We start from the raw sequence: 19,637 nt of genomic DNA on the forward strand, positions 1-19,637 counted from the left end.
CCCTGCTTAAAAGCATCTGGTCAATCAATTTCACCAGGGGTACGGAGTTGCTTAGATCTTTAATCGCGTTTACTATGGCTCTAGGCTGAATATTATTGAAGCGCCTTCTATGTCAAGAAAGGCTATAAGGGCGTATTCCTTTATCTCCAGAGATTTTTCAATCTCGACAACCACTGAATTGAGTGCTGTCTCTGTGGATTTTCTTTTAAAATATGCGTGTTGCGATACTGCCAGTTTGTCTGGAGTTATCTTGTTTCTTATATGTACCTCTATCAATCTTTCGAGCGTTTTTAGGAGGAAAGATGAGAGACTAATTGGTCTATAGTCTTTTGGTTTAGTATGTGAGCTTTTGTCTGCTTTTGGTATATAGATTACTTTGACTTTTCTCCATATCAATGGAATGTATAAATCGTACAGCTCATCGTTCCATCGTCTGTGGTATTCGCCGTTGCCACTGTTTAGAGGACCATAAATCTTGCGCAAAACCTTTCTCTCGAAAACCCCAAGAGTTATCTCATCGGATGTTGTCATCGTCCACGCTTCAGCTTCACCTGAATATGTAGCTGAATAATGAACAATCATGAAGGATGATGTTATGCTTAAGCTATGCTTATATAGAAAAATGAGGTGTAAGAGAATAAACATAAGTAATAAGGTTGTTCTTGTAAACGGCGTAATGGCATGACCCAAGCAACGGTAGAATGGTGTGACATGCCAAATCATAAACAGATCACCTGATAATAGTGATGCCAGATTGCGCACAGTAAAACCCAGATTAATCAAACTTAGTTCTAATATTTAACATTCCTCTCCGGCTGAACCGTCAGGGTTCAGAACTTGTGGATTTGGATCAATAAGGCGACAAATCTTCTGCACTGGTCGTTGGTAGTGGTGTTTTAGAAAAAGTCCTTCAGGTGTACGCTTGTCACTGTTGTATTCGACAGATACTATTCGTACCAATCCGTCATCTCCTGGGTGAACTTCTGTTATGCGTCCTAAGCGCCAATGAGTGGGGGGTAAATTCTCATTTTGAATTAAAACGATATCTCCCTGCTGTAGATTCTCACGTCGTCGTTCCCATGTCCGACGAGCTTGTAGGCTAGATAAATATTCGCGGTTCCAACGCTTCCAAAAGTGCTCGAACGTTTTCTACAATTGTTGTGAATACAAAATACGATTTTCTGGAATATCTGCAACAGGCGGCTCTGGTCTGGAAGTGATCGGTTGACCAATGAGAAAGTCGCCAGGGGTGAGTGCGAAGCTACCACTTGGATCGTCGTAAAGGGGAACTAGTGGCCGGGAATTTAAACAGGCTTCAATCCTGACGAGTAAAGTGCTCAGTTGATTGAAGCGTAAGATTTGACGACCAACTGTGCGAGAGAGATGCTTCTTTGCGGATCGTACAGCTGCTTCCCAAAGGCCTCCATGATGGGGAATTTCCTATGTGTGCCGGAAGATGCTATATGCTGAGCTGCACATACATTTCTCCAATCTTGTAGGTCTTGATTCATAACTCTAGGAGTCGATGCTAGAATGAGATTTGAGTACTCTGATTTCAGATAGATACATATTACCTTGACTTTGACGAATATGGACGATCCATGCCCACTCTTTCTCTTCAGCAGTAATCAATTCATTTGAGCATTGTCTCCTGAGTGACGGAATAAAACGACGAGTTCGTGCAGTTGTGTTCAATAATGCACTCAATCAACTAAATCTTGCCACCAAAGGATTTCGCTCGGCTCTAAAGGATATCAATAGCAAACCTGTTCCAATGCCAGCGCCAAGATGAACCTTTAACGGCCGGCTCTCTCCGGTTAAAATTTGTTGTTGCTCAGCTGTGAGCTTTGGTAAGGATAATGATGATGAATCACCAAATGCGTGGATGAGGGGCGGACCCTTCCACCAAAGTTCGTTCTCTCCGATGGCGACCGGTGTAATTCCGCGGCTCGCGCAGTTGGCTGGGTTGTATTCTGATCGAATGTGGCGCAACGCGCACACAATGGAGGACAATCGTGGAGTCGCTCCATAAGTGTAAGCAGTGTCTTCTAACTGCAAAGCACGACGTATGTTATTCATGGTTGTAACCAAATAGCTGGGCTGCAGAAACCTCTAGACGAGGGATCGTCATTTCCTTCAGTGGGGCAACTCTCGTTTTCGCCGCGACTAGTGCCATATTGGATTCTCCGTCATGACTGGTATTTCTCAAGTAAATAACTGCCGCATAAGCTTTGGTACTTGCATCGCAAAACCCATGCAACGTCGTTACAGAGTTCTCCCGGATTCCTAGCCATCTCCGATGCTGGTGCCTTAGAGCCGCTGATTCCTTCCAGGGCCTGGGCGCAGTTGGAGTTCCACTTATCTAACTCAAATTTACCTTGTTGAAGAATGACATCTACGTCATGTGCACGGTTGATGGCCAGTTCTGTCGTATGTACACTTTCTAAGTAATCATCTACATAAAAGCTATGAAGGATGCTGTCGCGTGCTGCGGCTCCCCGGCTGACGTCAGCGATCACTTCCCAATTGTCATAGACACACTGTCTCAGTGACTTAATCGCATTAAAAGGCCCGCTTGTCATACCATATGTCACCGTCTTAAATTGGTAGGTACGCAAGGGGTCCCTTGGAGACTCTCTCCAAAGAATCTGTTGCCATTTTCGATGTCTGGAATCTACCGTGACTTGTCGAAACTTTTTTCTTATATCCGCTGTAAGAGCTACTGAATACCACCGAAATCGATGCAGTATGTCAACTAAGTTGTCTTGTAGTTGTGTTCCACACAATTGATTACCACCTATCGCCTCCAAGTGTTCCAAATTAAGGTATTCCCTCATGAATTGAATGTATTTATTTCTCAATGTATAATCATTTGCTAATGTCCGTTCAAGTTTCAAAAATTGTCGAAGTGCTGCAGGATGTGAGTTTCCAAGTTGAGGTGCGTCAGCTCGAAATGGAATCTGCACAATGTAACGACCATCTGGATTTCTCGTAACGTAACGATTCACAAACGAAGCTCACCTGAGAATTCATATCGCAGAGCGCGACATTCTTGCACATTACCCTTAGAGTCAGCAAGTAGCACTCTTGCTGTTGCTAAGAGAACGGTCCGGTACTCTGTGCGAGAAATGACTGGACCTCGCCGGTTGGTCATTGTTGTCGAGGAAGTACTTTAGGCGACCATTGGCACCGTAGCTGACGTACCAGGAGTTTATCTGGTATGGGCACCCACGATGTCCTTCTGCTGTGACCTTCTGCATAAGAGGGTATTATGTTTCTGCTGACAATTGAAACATAACCCAGATGAACAGTCGCGAGCGCAATGATCAGCTCTGAGGCAATTAAAACATAAAGATGCTTGCTTCACCAGCTCCCAACGTTTCTCTACTTCAAGATTGCGAAATTTATGGCACCGTACAATACGATGATTCTTATTACAAGACAGACAAGTTGCCATATCTGAAGATGCTGACGAGTGAGGCATTCTTCCGGTATTTGTTATCAAATGCGCCTTCACGACTCTAGTTAATACGCCTTTGCTGTGAGTATTCGCAGTAACTGGCAGGTTGGCTGCGCGCCGTTCCACGAACATTATTACTTCTTCCATCTTCGGGATGTCATTGTCATTGTAGACTCATTCACTCGGTACGGGTAACCACTGGTAGTTTCGGTAGTAGTAATGGTACGGCTAGGGCATCCCATTGTTTCACTGGTACGTTCATCATTTCAAGCGCTCTGAATGAATTACGGACACAGTCCACGAAGTTTATCAGCGTATCTCTAGACTCTGCTGGCTGGTACGGTAAGCCTAACAGATGCTGAACATGATGCTCGGAAAGAGTACGTGGATTGTCGTAACGTTGTTTGAGCTGAGCCCGAACTTCTTCATACCCACCTGTGTATAAGCCACCTACTAATGGAACGTTTTCCGCCTTCACATATTGCCATAATTTTCCGAGTTTATATGTGGGCTGCAAATCACTTCTGTTGTGTACAAGGGTCTCGAACATATCTTTGAACGCCAACCAATTTGCGGGTTGTCCATCGAAGCTCGGAATTGAAACAGGGTCAAACCGCATGTCTGGTGCCTGACTATACACCTGGTTGGGAATCTCACTATACGTTGACATTTTACGCTTTAATCTGATGCAAATGTTGTTAAACGTCTCCTCCGTTGAAGCTAGGAGATCGTCGTGGTCTACCATTTCCCTTCATGTGCGCTGGAGACGAGTGCAAAATGATTGTTCATGAAACGAGTGAAATGTTGGCGGGCGCTACATAAGAGCTGTTCACTTTCGACACAATCTGGATTGTAGCTTTCCGATTGGATTTGTGTCCATATGCGCAAAATAGACGTGCGCGCTGATGTACATAATTTTAATGCCGACATATTAAAACCACAATTAACATTAACACTATTCCTCACAGGAGGCAACAAAAATGTTTAGGATTGCACTAAACACTCAAATGAATGAATATTCACAAATTTATTAGGTACGCTCTAAGTACCATGCGACCTGAATATGTAGCTGAATAATGAACAATCGAGAAGGATGATATTATGCTTAAGCTATGCTTATATAGAAAAATGAGGTGTAAGAGAATAAACATAAGTAATAAGGTTGTTCTTGTAAACGGCGTAATGGCATGACCCAAGCAACGGTAGAATGGTGTGACATGCCAAAGCATAAACAGATCACCTGATAATAGTGATGCCAGATTGCGCACAGTAAAACCCAGATTAATCAAACATAGTTCCAATATTTAACAGTGATTATCTGGTCAATGGTGGATTTTCCAGGTCTAAAGCCACACTGAGAGGGCCCAATCAGTTCGTTGACTGTGGGCTTTAGTCTTTCACACAATACGCTCGACAGGACCTTGTATGCAATGTTGAGAAGGCTTATCCCACGGTAATTGGCGCAGATAGTGGGGTCTCCCTTTTTATGGATTGGGCAGAGCACACTGAGATTTCAATAGTCAGGCACGCTTTCTTCCGACCATATTCTACAAAGAAGCTGATGCATGCACCTTATCAGTTCTTCGCTGCCGTATTTGAATAGCTCGGCCGGTAGTCCATCGGCCACCTCCGCTTGTGGCAAGCGGGTAATTGCTATTCGAATTTCTTCATGGTCGGGTAATGGTATATCTATTTCATCGTCATCGATTGGGGAATCGGTCTCGCCATCTCCTGGTGTTATACTTTGCCATTCAGCAGGTCGGAGAAGTGTTCCCTCCATGATAATGCTCCGGTCTTGAAACCTTCTGTAAATCGCCTCATCTCTTCATTAAATTTTCGAGCATCACCCATGTCGGCCAGCTTTTCAAGATTTTCATACTCACGCATTTCGGCCTCTTTCTTTTTACGCCTGCAAATGCGTCTCGCTTCCCTCTACAGTTCTCGATATCTATTCCACCCCGAACGTGTTGTGGTCTTTCGCAACCTTACGAGGTAGGCAGTCTGTTTTCTCTCCACTGCGGAAGAACAACTCTCATCGCACCAACTGGTTTTTTGGCGTTGCCGGAGGCCAATTGTTTCGGCTGCAGCGGTACGCAATCAGTTTGAGATGCCGTTCCACAGCTCCCTTATATCGAGATGCTGATGAGTGCTCTTAGAGAGCAGGAGTGCAAGTCGAGTAGAAAATCGTTCGGCTGTCGGTTGTGATTGCAGCTTTTCGACGTCAAACCTTCCTTGTGTTTGTTGAAGCGAAGTCGATCAGCCTCAGGCCGTTTGGTGACGTTTTGTCATGGAGGCTGAATTTTTCGACTGTTGTGCCAAAGACACCTTCTTTACCCACCCTGGCGTTAAAATCACCAAGCACGATTTTGACATCGTGGCGGGGCAGCTCTCATAGGTGCATTCTAGGCACTCATAGAAAGCATCTTTGGTCACATCGCCCTTCTTTTCCGTTGGAGCGTTGGTGAAAATCAGCGATATGTTGAAGAACCCCGCTTTGATGCGGATTGTGGCAAGACGTTCATCCACCGGGGTGAATCCCAGGACTCGGCGACGGATTCTCTCTCCCACCACAAATCCAAAACCAAATTTTCGCTCCTTTATATGGCTGTGGGACGGCATATCAAACTCCTTACGTACAGTTGCAACCGAAACCATTGGCTTTCGGAAAAGCCAAAAAAACAGCTGGTATGATGAGGATTGTCGTCTCGCAGTGGAGAGAAAACAGACTGCCTACCTCGCAATGTTGCGATCGACCGCAACACGAGCGGGATGGGAAAGATACCGAGAGCTGAAGAGGGAAGCGAGACGCATTTGCAGAAAAAGAAAGAAAGAGGCAGAAATGAGTGAGTATGAAGAGCTTGACAAGCTGGCCGACATGGGTAATGCTCGAAAATTTTACGAAAAGATCCGGCGACTAACTGAAGGTTTCAAGACCGGAGCACACTCCTGTAGGACCCCCAGCGGTGATCTAGTGGTTGATGACCAGAGTATACTGTGTTTGTGGAGGGAACACTTCTCCAGCCTGCTGAATGGCAGTGAAAGTACAACACCAGGAGATGGCGAACCCGATTCCCCAATAGACGACGATGGAACAGATGGTCCATTGCCCGACCGTGAAGAAATTAGAATAGCAATTACCCGCTTGAAGAACAACAAGGCGGCGGGGGCCGATGGATTGCCGGCCGAGCTATTCAAATACGGCGGCGAAGAGCTGATAAGGTGCATGCATCAGCTTCTTTGCGAAATATGGTCGGAAGAAAGCATGCCCGACGATTGGAATCTCAGTGTACTCTGCCCAATCCACAAAAAGGGAGACCCCACAATCTGCGCCAACTATCGTGGGATAAGCCTCCTTAACATCGCTTATAAGGTTCTATCGAGCGTACTGTGTGAAAGACTAAAACTCACCGTCAACAAACTGATTGGACCTTATCAGTGTGGCTTTAGACCTGGAAAATCAACAACTGACCAGATATTCACCATGCGCCAAATCTTGGAGAAGACCCGTGAAAAAAGGATCGACACACACCATCTATTTGTCGACTTTAAAGCTGCTTTCGACAGCACGAAAAGGAGCTGCCTTTATGCCGCGATGTCTGAGTTTGGTATCCCCGCAAAACTAATACTGTTGTGTAAGTTGACGTTGAGCAACACCAAAAGCTCCGTCAGGATCGGGAAGGACCTCTCCGAGCCGTTCGATACCAAACGAGGTTTCAGACAAAGTGACTCGCTATCGTGCGACTTCTTTAACTTGATGCTGGAGAAAATTATAAGAGCTGCAGAGCTAAATAGAGAAGGTACAATCTTCTACAAGAGTGTACAGCTACTGGCGTACGCCGATGATATCGATATCATTGGAAACAACACCCGCGCCGTTAGTTCTGCTTTTTCCCGCCTGGATAAGGAAGCGAAGCGAATGGGTCTGGTGGTGAACGAGGACAAGACGAAATATCTCCTGTCATCAAACAAACAGTCAGCGCACTCGCGTCTTGGCTCCCACGTCACTGTTGACAGTCATAACTTTGAAGTTGTAGATAATTTCGTATACCTAGGAACCAACATTAACACCGATAATAATGTCAGCCTTGAAATCCAACGCAGAATCACTCTTGCCAACAGGTGCTACTATGGACTGAGTAGGCAATTGAAAAGTAAAGTCCTCTCTCGACGAACAAAAACTAAACTCTACAAGTCCCTCATCATTCCCGTCCTACTTTATGGTGCAGAAGCGTGGACGGTGTCAACATCCGATGAGACGGCACTAGGAGTTTTCGAGAGAAAGGTTTTGCGGAAGATTTACGGTCCCTTAAACATTGGCAACTGCGAATACCGCAGAAGATGGAATGATGAGCTGTATGTGTTGTTCGACGACATAGACATAGTCCAGCGAATAAAACGACAGCGGCTACGCTGGCTGGGTCATGTTGTGCGAATGGATGAAAGTGCCCCAGCTCTGAAAGTTTTCGATGCAGTACCCGCTGGTGGAAGCCGAGGAAGAGGGAGACCTCCACTCCGGTGGAAGGACCAGGTGGAGAAGGACCTGTCTTCATTTGGTATTACCAATTGGCGCCAAACCGCCAAAAGGAGAGATGCGTGGCGCACTGTTGTGGACTCGGCTATAACCGCGTAAGCGGTTTCTACGCCAGTTAAGAAGAAGAATATGGCCGCTATAGTAGATGTCACAAGGACCCACCTTCTTCCGACCTTGTCCTGTCCATCGCACTTCATGGATGGCGGTGATGTCAGCCTTTAGTTGTATTAGGATATCAACCAGCTGGGCAGAGGCACCTTCCCAATTAAAGGTCCGGACATTCCAGGTGCATGCCCTCAAATCGTGATCCTCTAAGCATTTGCAGGGGTTGTCATCAAATGTGGGGTTTCTCATCCGAGACTCTGTTCGGGCTTTCATTGGGGTGGTGGGTCCCAAACCCTACGCATAACCGCAAGCTTCGCTTTCTCACTTTAGCTCGCCGTCAAACGGATGTCTGTTGGCTACCCAGAGGATACTTGGTCTAAAATCGGAAATCGTGAGCTGCTTGAGTCATATGGCCACTGCCAAGTGAATGGCAATCAGAAACTTTCCTCACTTGCGTGATCTTCTACATATTACCCCATCCCCATTATACAAGACCTATTCTTGCCTTCGTAGTTTGCCATATATAAAGAATAATCCGAAGTCCTCAGTCCGCAAATACGCCCCGCATTAACCCATTGCTCCTGAATGAGGACAAAGTAAGGCTGTTCTTTTGCCCCACGGTTAAGAAGGGCTAATGAAGCTAATTTACTGTGGTGGAGGTTTATTTGTAGAAGACCCGTTAGTTAGAGTTACGTCTGCATCCTACTGAGGGTCGCTTAAAAGCTCTATCTCAGTATATAGTTTTGAGAGTCTGTCTACTAGCTCAGACCCTGACGAGTACTCACCTTGGTCTATGCTTTCGATATCGCTTGAGGACTCCATAGGATCTTCTCCAACTACCTCATTCTCTGAGGTCAAGCTATCGATGGTAAGTGATCGTATACGTACACACACCGATTGTCACTAATACGCACAAGCGAAGAGCGTAAAACGAGCACCTACGATCTGCGGACTAAAATTTGGTAGTTTCATTTGCCTTTGGTAGTTTGGTTGGTAGGTTAAAGGTTTTGATAGTCAAAATTTTTTATTAGTTGTACATATCTACAAGGAATGTTAATCTAAAAATTGGTTCACTTAATATTGCATACTTTCTGACTTTAAAAGAATTTAAAGAATAATGTTCAGTAAAATCCCAGTTGTTTGTCGTAATAATTAGATGTAATTTACAGTCTTCTTGAACAATGGGAAAGTCTGAGATTATATTTTATATCAAATTATCTTGAAGTCAATGGAATTCGATCCGCATATTTAGCAAACACTATGAACTCAAAAATGTGAGCCTCTTTTTTGTTTTTAACGTATGTATGTACTCCCTATTATTAATATTTTGAATAAGGAATTTCAGTCGGTTGTCATATTTTTATTCTAATATTAAGTAAATATTCCTTGAGTAATTTCATTGCCAACAAATTTTCAAACAATACATTTATTAAATAAATAGATACAAAAAATCATATTCATGTATCGAAACTATTTGTTGGGACAATGGTGGCGTAGAAACCGCTTTAAGCGATTATGGCCGAATCCACCAGAGCGCGCCACTCGTTCCTCCTTTTTGCTTTTTGGCGCCAACTGGAAGCACTAAGTGAAGTCAGGTCACTTTGCACTTGGTCTTTCCACCAGAGTGGAGGTCGTCCTCTTCCGCGGCTTCCTCGAGCGGGTACTGCATCCAACACTTTCAGAGCTGGAGTGTTTTCATTCATTCGGACAATATGACCTAGCCAACGTAGCCGCTGTCTTTTTATTCGCTGAAGTATGTCAATGTCGTTGTATAAATCGTATAGCTCATCGTTCCATCGTCTGCGGTATTCGCCGTTGCCAATGTTCAGAGGACCATAAATCCTACACAAAACCTTTCTCTCGAAAGGTTATCCCCAAGGAATAATGAGCGACTTGTAGAGTTTGATTGTGGTATGTCGAGAGAGGACTTCAATTTTCAATTTCTCAGTCCAAAATAGCACCTGTTGGCAATAGTGATTCTGCGTTGGATTTCGAGGCTGACATTGTTGGTGTTGTTAATGCTGGTTTCCAGTTAAACGAAATTATCTACAACTTCAAAGTTATGACTGTCAACATTGACGTGGAGTGCGCTGACTGTTTGTTTGATGACAGGAGATATTTCGTCTTGTCCTTATTCACCACCAGACCCATACGCTCCGCTTCCTTATCGTGTCTGGAAAAAGCAGAACAAACGGCTCAGTTGTTGCTTCCGATGATATCAATATCATCGGCGTAGAAGATTGTACCTTCTCTATTTAGCTCTGCAGCTCGTATTATTTTTTCCAGCAATAGATTGAAGAAATCGCACGATAGTGAGTCACCCTGTCTGAAGCCTCGTTTGGTATCGAACGGCTTTGGTAACGAACGGAGAGGTCCTTCCCGATCCTGACGGAGCTTTTGGTGTTGCTCAACGTCAGTTTACATAGCCGTATTAGTTTTGCAGGGATACTAAATTCAGACATCGAACACGTCTTTCGGCTTTGACTGTCAACATTGACGTGGAGTGCGCTGACTGTTTGTTTGATGACAGGAGATATTTCGTCTTGTCCTTATTCACCACCAGACCCATACGCTCCGCTTCCTTATCGTGTCTGCAAAAAGCAGAATAAACGGCTCAGTTGTTGCTTCCGATGATATCAATATCATCGGCGTAGAAGATTGTACCTTCTCTATTTAGCTCTGCAGCTCGTATTATTTTTTCCAGCAATAGATTGAAGAAATCGCACGATAGTGAGTCACCCTGTCTGAAGCCTCGTTTGGTATCGAACGGCTTTGGTAACGAACGGAGAGGTCCTTCCCGATCCTGACGGAGCTTTTGGTGTTGCTCAACGTCAGTTTACAAAGCCGTATTAGTTTTGCAGGGATACTAAATTCAGACATCGCGGCATAAAGGCAGCTCCTTTTTGTGTTATTGAAGGCAGCTTTAAAATCGACAAAAAGATGGTGAGTATCGATTCTTCTCTCTCGGGTATTTTCCAAGATTTGGCGCATGGTGAATATCTGGTCCATTGTCGATTTTCCAGGTCTAAAGCCACACTTATAAAGTCCAATCAGTTCGTTGACGGTGGGCTTTAGTCTTTCACACAATACGCTCGACAAAACCTTATATGCGATATTGAGGAGACTTATACCACGGTAATTGACTCAAATTGGCTGATGCATCCATCTAATCAATTCTTTGCCGCCGTATTTGAATAGCTTGGCCGGTAGTCCATCGGCCCCCGCCGTTTTGTTGTTCTTCAAGCGGGTAATTTCTATTCGAAATTCTTCATGGTCGGGTAATGGAATATCTTTTCCATCGTCATCGATTGGGGAACCGGGCTCGCCATCTCCTGGTGTTGTACTTTCACTGCCATTCAGCAGGTCGGAGAAGTGTTCCCTCCATAATCCAAGTATGCTCTGGACATCCGTTACCAGATTACCTCCTCGGTCCCTACATGATAATGCTCCGGTCTTGAAACCTTCTGTAAATCGCCTCATCTTTTCATAAAATTTTTCTTTTCTTTCTTTTTACGTCTGCAAATGCGTCTCGCTTCCCTATTCAGTTCTCGATATCTATCCCACCCCGAACCTGTTGTGGTCGTTCGCAACGTTGCGAGGTAGGGTCTGTTTTCTGTCCACTGCGGAACGACAACTCTCATCGTACCAAGTGGTTTTTTGGCGTTGAGACACAGAGACGAGTGCGTATCTTTACTGCTACTAGATATTAGTCCGAGTCAATATTTGGTCCTCGAGCATACGCACGACTAAAACACATGAGACATGTCTTCCGTCTATCACAACGTGATCGATTTGTTTAGGGCGTGGCCGCAAATCAGCGATATGTTGAAGAACCGCACTTTGATGCTTTGTGGCAATACGTTCGTCCACCGGGGTGAATGCCAGGACTCGGCGACGGAGTCTCTCTACCACCACAAATCCAACACCAAATTTGCGCTCCTTTATATGGCCGCTGTAGTTGATGTCACAAGGGCCCACCTTCCTCCGTCCATGTCCCGTCCATCGCACTTCTTAGATGGCGGTGATGTCAGCCTTTACTCTTACGAGGACATCAACCAGCTGGGCAGAGGCACCTTCCCAATTAAAGGTCCGGACATTCCAGGTGCATGCCCTAAAATCGTGATCCTTAGTACGTTTGCAGGGGTCGTCATCAGAAGTGGGGTTTCTCTTCCGAGGCTCTGATTATTTTTTCATTGGGTAGGTTGTTTTATGTGGTGGGTTCCAAACCCTACGCACAACCGCAGATGCGGGCTTAGCCTTCTCACTTTAGCTCGCCTCCAAACGGTTGTCTGTTAGCTATCCAGAGGATACTTGGTCTAAAACCGGAAGTCGTGAGCTACTTGAGTCATAAGCAAAAGAATCGTTTCTGGCCACTCCTAAGTGAATGGCAATCAGAAACTTTCCTCACTTGCGTGAACTTCTACATATGACCCCATCCCTCAAAGTAAAACTAGCGACAACGAAATAAGTGAGAATCAAACTAACGTTCTTGAATTTTATATTGAGCTTTAGACCAAATCAAAGCGAGATTTGATTTTAACCGGGAAGATTTGCAATTTAGTTCTGTAATCCCGATAAGAAAATAACTCAATGGGTTGAGTGATAATCATTTAAAGAAAGATATGAATATCAATAGATAGATATTGGAGTACCGTTAGTACCATTAAAATGATATGAATAAGTTTTGTTTTATTGATTTATACAAGTTTGAGATTAATCCAATCACACTACCGTACAGTTCAGTCGCTGCGGACCGAAAATTTTTGGAATTTGTACTTATGAATACAAAATTAAGAAACATATTAAATATAAGTACTTTAAGTAGTATTATACATTGTAAAGAACTAGTACACAAGGGTGAAGTACGTTATGTACATATCTCTTAGATAAATAATTTATTACCTTTTATATTATGTAATATGTTTAAACTTTATTTAAACACATGAAATGTATACCTGCATAAGTTTTTTCTTTTCTTCAAACATACAATTTTTGAGTTGAATTGATATTAAGCTCAAATGTTTGATATATACATGTAGGACTGTGTAAACGGACAATAAGATTGAAATATAAATGCAACACTGTGTAGGGAACAGATGTGACAGTAGCGAACGGACTGGAATGACAACGAAACAGTCGGAACGAAGACGAATTAAGGACAGACAAACAGACAGATCACCGGCAACCACGGACCACGCAAGACCACGGCAGATCACAGCGGACGTGATCGCTATTTAATCTTTTATATACCGGCCAGTGCAATTATTTCCTTGCGGTCATATTAATTAGATAATTTGAATAAAGTTGTTACTAATCATTTTATATAAAACGCGGTGTTTTTATTCGTCAAGTTACTCGGCCATCTCACAAGTGGTGTCAGAAGTGAAATTTCGGGATTAAAGTGCGATTTTGCGTGAAAAACTTGCGATTTAAAGTGAAATTTGTTGATAAATTTCAAACGCGTTAATTTCAACAAGTGGTCCGTGGTGTGCGAAAATTGCGGAACCAAAACCGCATACGGGAGAGTGGTACAGCTTGGCTGTCGAGAGGAGCGCTAACAACAAGGCGCAGCGTCGGCGAAGACGCAGTAGCAGCATCAACATTAGTAGCAGTAGCAACGTCACAGCGGTAGCGGCAGAGCAGCAGTAGCGGTAGTAACAGCAGCATCAGCAGTAGCAGTAGTAGCGGTAGCAGCATTAACGGCGGACATACACAGTGTGTGCGGTAAAGTACAGTACATCGTTGGAGGTGGCGTTACATTTCATTGGAGAAACAGCTAAGTCTTTTGATATACAATTGTACATTTTTTGAATAACGTAAAATAAGTTATTGAATACTTTTATGAAAATTTATGGCGAATATCGCAGCAAACTTTTATTGGTGAAAATACATTTTAAGACTTTTTACGTGAGATTGTTAAAGAAAATATTACAATAAAATCCGAATAACTTACAATTTTATGTAAAAGTTAAATGCGGATATTGTAATAAAATTCGATTGATAGAAAACATTTCTCTCTAAAAACTTTATGCGGAAGAGTTAAAACGAATATTGTTCTGAAATTCGTTAAACATAAAAGTTATTAAAATTGTACACAGAAATTGTAAAAGCGGATATTGCGATCTAATTGAATAACATAAAGTTATCAGAATTGTATGCGGAAAAATTATTATTATTAAAATTAAGATTTTTAGAATATTATCCATTTTTTGTACAACATTGTAAATTATGAACCGCAACGAAATTTTTGAGCTGACTGTTGACGGTCTGAAGAAAAGGTTAGGCGATTTAGGGCTATCGACTATTGGACGGAAAGCGATACTACAGGACAGACTGATGGAGCATTTCGGCCTGACTGTGGTTGACGGTTCCGAAACTGATGTGGAAGAGGTAGCAAGCCAACGGAGTGTGCGTGAGGTTAGAGTCGAATACCACAACTTTACTCTCCGAGATGTTGAGAACTTAATGACTTCGTTTAAAGGAACAGGTCGTCCAAGTTTCGAACAATGGCTTGAGGATTTTGAAGCAAACGCATCAGCAGTGCGTTGGAACGAGCTGCAGAAATTCATCTACGCAAAACAATTGTTAAAAGGTGCGGCAAAGATTTTTATAAGAAGCCAAACCGGAATAAGCAGCTGGAGTTCACTAAAACTAGCGCTGCGGCAGGAATTTTGTATAACATTGTCATCGATTGAAGAGCAGCGTACTTTACGTAGTCGTCGGAAGCGACATGGGGAAGATCTTCGAGAATATTTATACGTTCTAATGGAGTTGGGGAAACCGACAGGGCTAGATGACTCAAGCCTAATAGAATATTTCATTGAAGGCATACCAGACTCAAGGTCGAACAAAAGCAACATATACCAGGCGAAAACTATACAGGATTTGAAAGAGCAGATCAAGGTATACGAGAAGATTCGTTACAGCCAGTCACAACCCGTGAATGGGAACCAGGAGAAGGCATCGTCGTCAAACAAGGATTTCCAGTTTTTTGTCTACGGGGATTCATCACATCTCGCTAGAAGCTGTCCACGCAATAAGATATCGTGTTACAATTGCGGTAAAGAGGGTCATCGTGCAGCTGACTGTAAGGCAGGAAAGAAAACTCCTAAATCGGAACGAAGCAGCGTCAATAATATGACGGATGAAGGAGAAATCGGAGAAACGGAGTGGATTGATTTTTAAGGATGTAAGTTTCAACGGAAAATCTGCGTCGGCATTAATCGACACAGGTAACGACTTATTATACGTTACGATACGTTAAACATACTTAGTCTGGACGTTGACTTAAGTAGTGAACAGCGACAGTTGATGGGTATCGGTACCAACAAACTTACAACAATAGGTAGCTTTACCACATCCATCGAGATAGACAGCATAAGGTTGGAAGTAAAATTTCACGTAGTGAGAGAGCGAGACATCAAATATGCGCTCGTGATTGGTAACGACGTTCTGAGACAAGTGGATTTATTCGTTACGGAAGATGGCGCCGAGTTCAGGCAGAAGAAGGTGGAGGAAAAGCCACAGATTAAGGAGGAGGTGAATAGTGGAGCAGTAAGGAAAGATCGCAGTGTTGGGTCAGCGAAGCCTAAGAGGATTGATGTGAAATCAAATGTGGGCACAAGGGTGCATGAAGATGAGGAGCAGTATATGGAAGCTGTTAGGAAGTATCGCAAGCGAATCCGTGATAGAAGGGCTTTGGAAGTAGCAAACAATGAGAGCGAGGGCGCTGTTGTGGCTAAGGAGCAAAGAGAGTTCAGGATTTCAGAAGCGAGTTCGAAGTTGGTTCATGAGACTGCTGAGATGGGCACTGACGCTAAGGAAAACCCAATTGACGAAGGTGATAACAGGATTGCTGAACTGAGCGAAGATTTTGGAACCCTGTGTATGGTCGCAGGAATGGAGAAGGTACCTGTGGACGAAGTCGATCTTTCACACCTCAACACAAAGATAGTTCGCGATAACTTCCCGATGCCAAATATCGACGATGTTATCGAAAAGTTACAGGGTGCTAATGTTTTTACGACACTGGATCTTAGGAATGGATTTCTCCATGTCCCAGTGGAGCCTACCTCAAGGAAGTACACCGCATTCGTTACATACAATGGGCAATATGAATTTCAATACGTGCCTTTTGGTATATCGAATTCGCCGGCAGTTTTTTTAAAGATTTATTTCAGCAGTATTTAGAGATCTTATACAAGACGATACTGTGGTGGCTTACATGGACGATTTAGTTATTCCGTCCAAGAATTATACTGAAGGCGTACACAATTTGGAACGAGTTCTACGAAGAGCTGAAGAATATGGTTTGCGGATGAAATGGGACAAATGTCAGTTTCTTATAAGTAAAATAGACTTTCTAGGCTATGTTATAGAAGATGGTTCGATAAAACCATCTGATGCAAAAACAAAAGCGATTAGGAATTTCCCATTGCCACATGACCAGAAGGCTTTGCAGAGATTCCAGGGATTGACATCATACTTTAGAAGATTTATCGATGGATTTGCAATAATAGCCAAACCGCTATCGGATCTACTCAGGAAAGAGGCTAAGTTCGAGTTGCGCGACAAGCAGTTAGAGGCATTCCAGAAGTTGAACTCAGCATTGATCAGCGCACCAGTCCTAATGTTGTACAATCCGAAAGCAGTGACTGATGTACATACATACGCTTGTATGTCCAGGTACGGAGCAGTGCTACTTCAGAAGGATCAAGCGTTCCATCCAGTTCAATACATGAGTCGGAAGACAAAACCAGCAGAGGAAAAGTACCATTCGTACGATCTTGAGGTACTATATATCCAACTAAGAACACAGGAGCTGATGCAGTCGCCGAATGCTTAAAGAAAAGAGCAGCCGTTTTCGGAAATCCAAGACGTGTCATAACAGACAGAGGCGCAGCCTTTACATCGAATTTGTTTAAACAGTACTGCGAGGATGAGGAAATCCAGCATTTATTAATTGCTACGGGAGTGCCACGAGCAAACGGGCAAGTAGAGCGCATGCACCAGATTATTATTCCGATGATAGGGACGAAGACGAATTAAGGACAGACAAACAGACAGATCACCGGCAACCACGGACCACGCAAGACCACGGCAGATCACAGCGGACGTGATCGCTATTTAATCTTTTATATACCGGCCAGTGTAATTATTTCATTGCGGTCATATTAATTAGATAATTTGAATAAAGTTGTTATTAATCATTTTATGTAAAACGCGGTGTTTTTATTCGTCGAGTTACTCGGCCATCCCACATACATTTTATGAGCTTTTTTGTATAAGCCTATACATATATAGGCACAATTCCGATTTCTTTGGCGCCACGATCTGAACATGGTGTTTTATTGAACTTTACTATATATATATATATATATATATATATATATTAATAATATTATTATAGGCTCGTACAAAAAGCCAATAAAATTTATATACCAAACATTTTAACACAACTGAATTCATTTGAGCTTAATACCATTTCAAATAAAACATTTCATGTTTGAATAAAAGAAAAAACATATACAGGTACACATTTCATACATTTTTTGGAATTCTACTGAACAGTATTCTTGAAATTCTCTTAAAGCAAGAAAGTATACAATATTAAGCGAACCAACTTTAAGATTAACATTCTTTGTAGATATGTACATCTAATACAAAATTTTGCCTACCAAAACCTTTATCCTACCAACCAAACTACCAAGGCACATGAAACTACCAATTTTGGTCCATTCGAACCAAAACGGCAACGCTGTCTGAAGGTACCGTTGGTAAGAGGAATGTCAACAAGCAATTTCACACACTTTAACATATTTTACGCACTTTTTGCACAGTGCAGAGAAGAGTTCTACTCAAAAAACTTCGGACACCCCTAGTTTTGGCTCGACCAGGGTTAATTTTTTAAAGCGCGGCCGATGGCCGCCAATGCTGAAATGAGTTCTACGCGAAAAAAATGCAGACATCCCTGGAAAGATTTTTTATATACAGTTTGTCAAGAAACAGTTGACACATTGAAAATAAATACACTTTGTCACAGCAGCAAAATTTTTTAGTTTCTGATTCATTTTTGCATTTTTTCATATATAAAATACCCAATATTGTAGCATGTTTGGCGCGCAGTTACGTGAGAAATCTGTATGTTGCACTCTTTGTAGAACTTATTCGTAAGAACACTCATCGAAATTTTTGGAATTTGGTCAAGTTTTCGAAACATTAGGCAATGTCCACTTATTTATAATTCAGGGTCTTTTCCTCGCTTTAGTTCAATAATTTCCTTATTTTCCGATCAATTTTAGCCATTATACACTATTTAGAGGGTGAAAGAAAACATTGCTGTTAGAGCTAAAATGTTTTTACCCCATTGGGGATTATGGGGCAATGTTGGATCTCTTCAAACTAAATCCTTTGCACGACAATATTGGGTATCTTAGATATGAAAAAAACAAAAATGAATCACCAACTAATTGACAAATTCATTGTAAATGCCTTTACGAAAGATAGGCAACGGTAAAACACGGTTAGGTGTATAACACGTGCTTAACAAGTAAAAAAATCGAAGTGAGTAAAGTGTTTCTTGACACTAACAAAATTTAATGATTTTTGTTTTTTGTTGTTCTTGGTTTGTTTTTCCATTGCATTAGCTTTTTTTTGCATCAATTCTCTTTAAATACTGTATGTAACCATCCATGATTCAAAATAAAAGTTGACCTGAAGTAAAAAGTAATAAATTTTGTTGAGGAAAGTGAAAAAGTATATTTATTTTCAATGTGTAAACTGTTGTTTTGACAAACTGTACATACTTGATGCAGAAGAAAGTTCTACGACAAAGAACTATGAAATGCAAATAAATAAAACGCAGTGTTGCAAAATCCTCCACATATAGCTTCTAAGGTGTTGCAACGCGCGGTTTCCACATAATTGTAAACACAATTTCAGCTATTACTGATTTTTATAATAAGAGGACAAGACGCAATATCTCCTGTCATCAAGCAAACAATCAGCGCACTCGCGTCTTGGCTCCCACGTCACTCTTGACAGTCATAACTTTGGAGTTGTAGATAATTTCGTTTAACTGGGAACCAGCATTAACAACACCAACAATGTCAGCCTCGAAATCCAACGCAGAATCACTCTTGCCAACAGGTGCTACTTTGGACTGAGTAGGCAATTGGAAAGTTAAGGCCTCTCTCGACGAACCAAAATCAAACTCTACAAGTCGCTCGTTATTCTCGTCCTGATGTATGGCGCTGAAGCGTGGACGATGACAACATCCGATGAGACAACTCTTGGGGGTTTCGAGAGAAAAAAATGGAGGTACTGAAGGTACCGTTGGTAATAGGAATGTCAACAAGCAATTTCCACACTTCAACATATTTTACGCACTTTTTGCACAGTGCAGAGAAGAGTTCTACGCGAAAAAACTTCGGACACCCCTAGTTTTGGCTCGACCAGGGTTAATTTTTTAAAGCGCGGCCGAAGGCCGCCAATGCTGAAATGAGTTCTACGCGAAAAAAATGCAGACATCCCTGGAAAGAT

General features: G+C 42.6%; 1 protein-coding gene across 1 annotated transcript; it reads left to right on the forward strand.

Annotated features, from left to right (window-relative positions):
- The first annotated feature begins 14,324 nt into the window (after positions 1-14,324).
- On the forward strand, positions 14,325-16,941 carry LOC128919955 (uncharacterized). Its single transcript, XM_054225851.1, has 3 exons — positions 14,325-15,265; positions 15,371-16,233; positions 16,280-16,941. Exons 1-3 carry the CDS (start codon positions 14,325-14,327, stop codon positions 16,939-16,941), a joined length of 2,466 nt encoding a protein of 821 aa, XP_054081826.1.
- The last annotated feature ends 2,696 nt before the right edge of the window (positions 16,942-19,637 follow it).

The sequence above is a fragment of the Zeugodacus cucurbitae genome, chromosome 2, assembly GCF_028554725.1.
Source record: "Zeugodacus cucurbitae isolate PBARC_wt_2022May chromosome 2, idZeuCucr1.2, whole genome shotgun sequence".
NCBI classification, from domain to species: Eukaryota; Metazoa; Arthropoda; class Insecta; order Diptera; family Tephritidae; genus Zeugodacus; species Zeugodacus cucurbitae.

Coding starts and splice junctions, on each gene's coding strand:
- LOC128919955 (XM_054225851.1), top strand. CDS start 14,325: ATGAACCGCAACGAAATTTTTGAGCTGACTGTTGACGGTCTGAAGAAA. Junction 15,266..15,370: donor GGAGAAATCGGAGAAACGGA/GTGGATTGATTT, acceptor AAACATACTTAG/TCTGGACGTTGACTTAAGTA. Junction 16,234..16,279: donor ATTTCAATACGTGCCTTTTG/GTATATCGAATT, acceptor TTATTTCAGCAG/TATTTAGAGATCTTATACAA.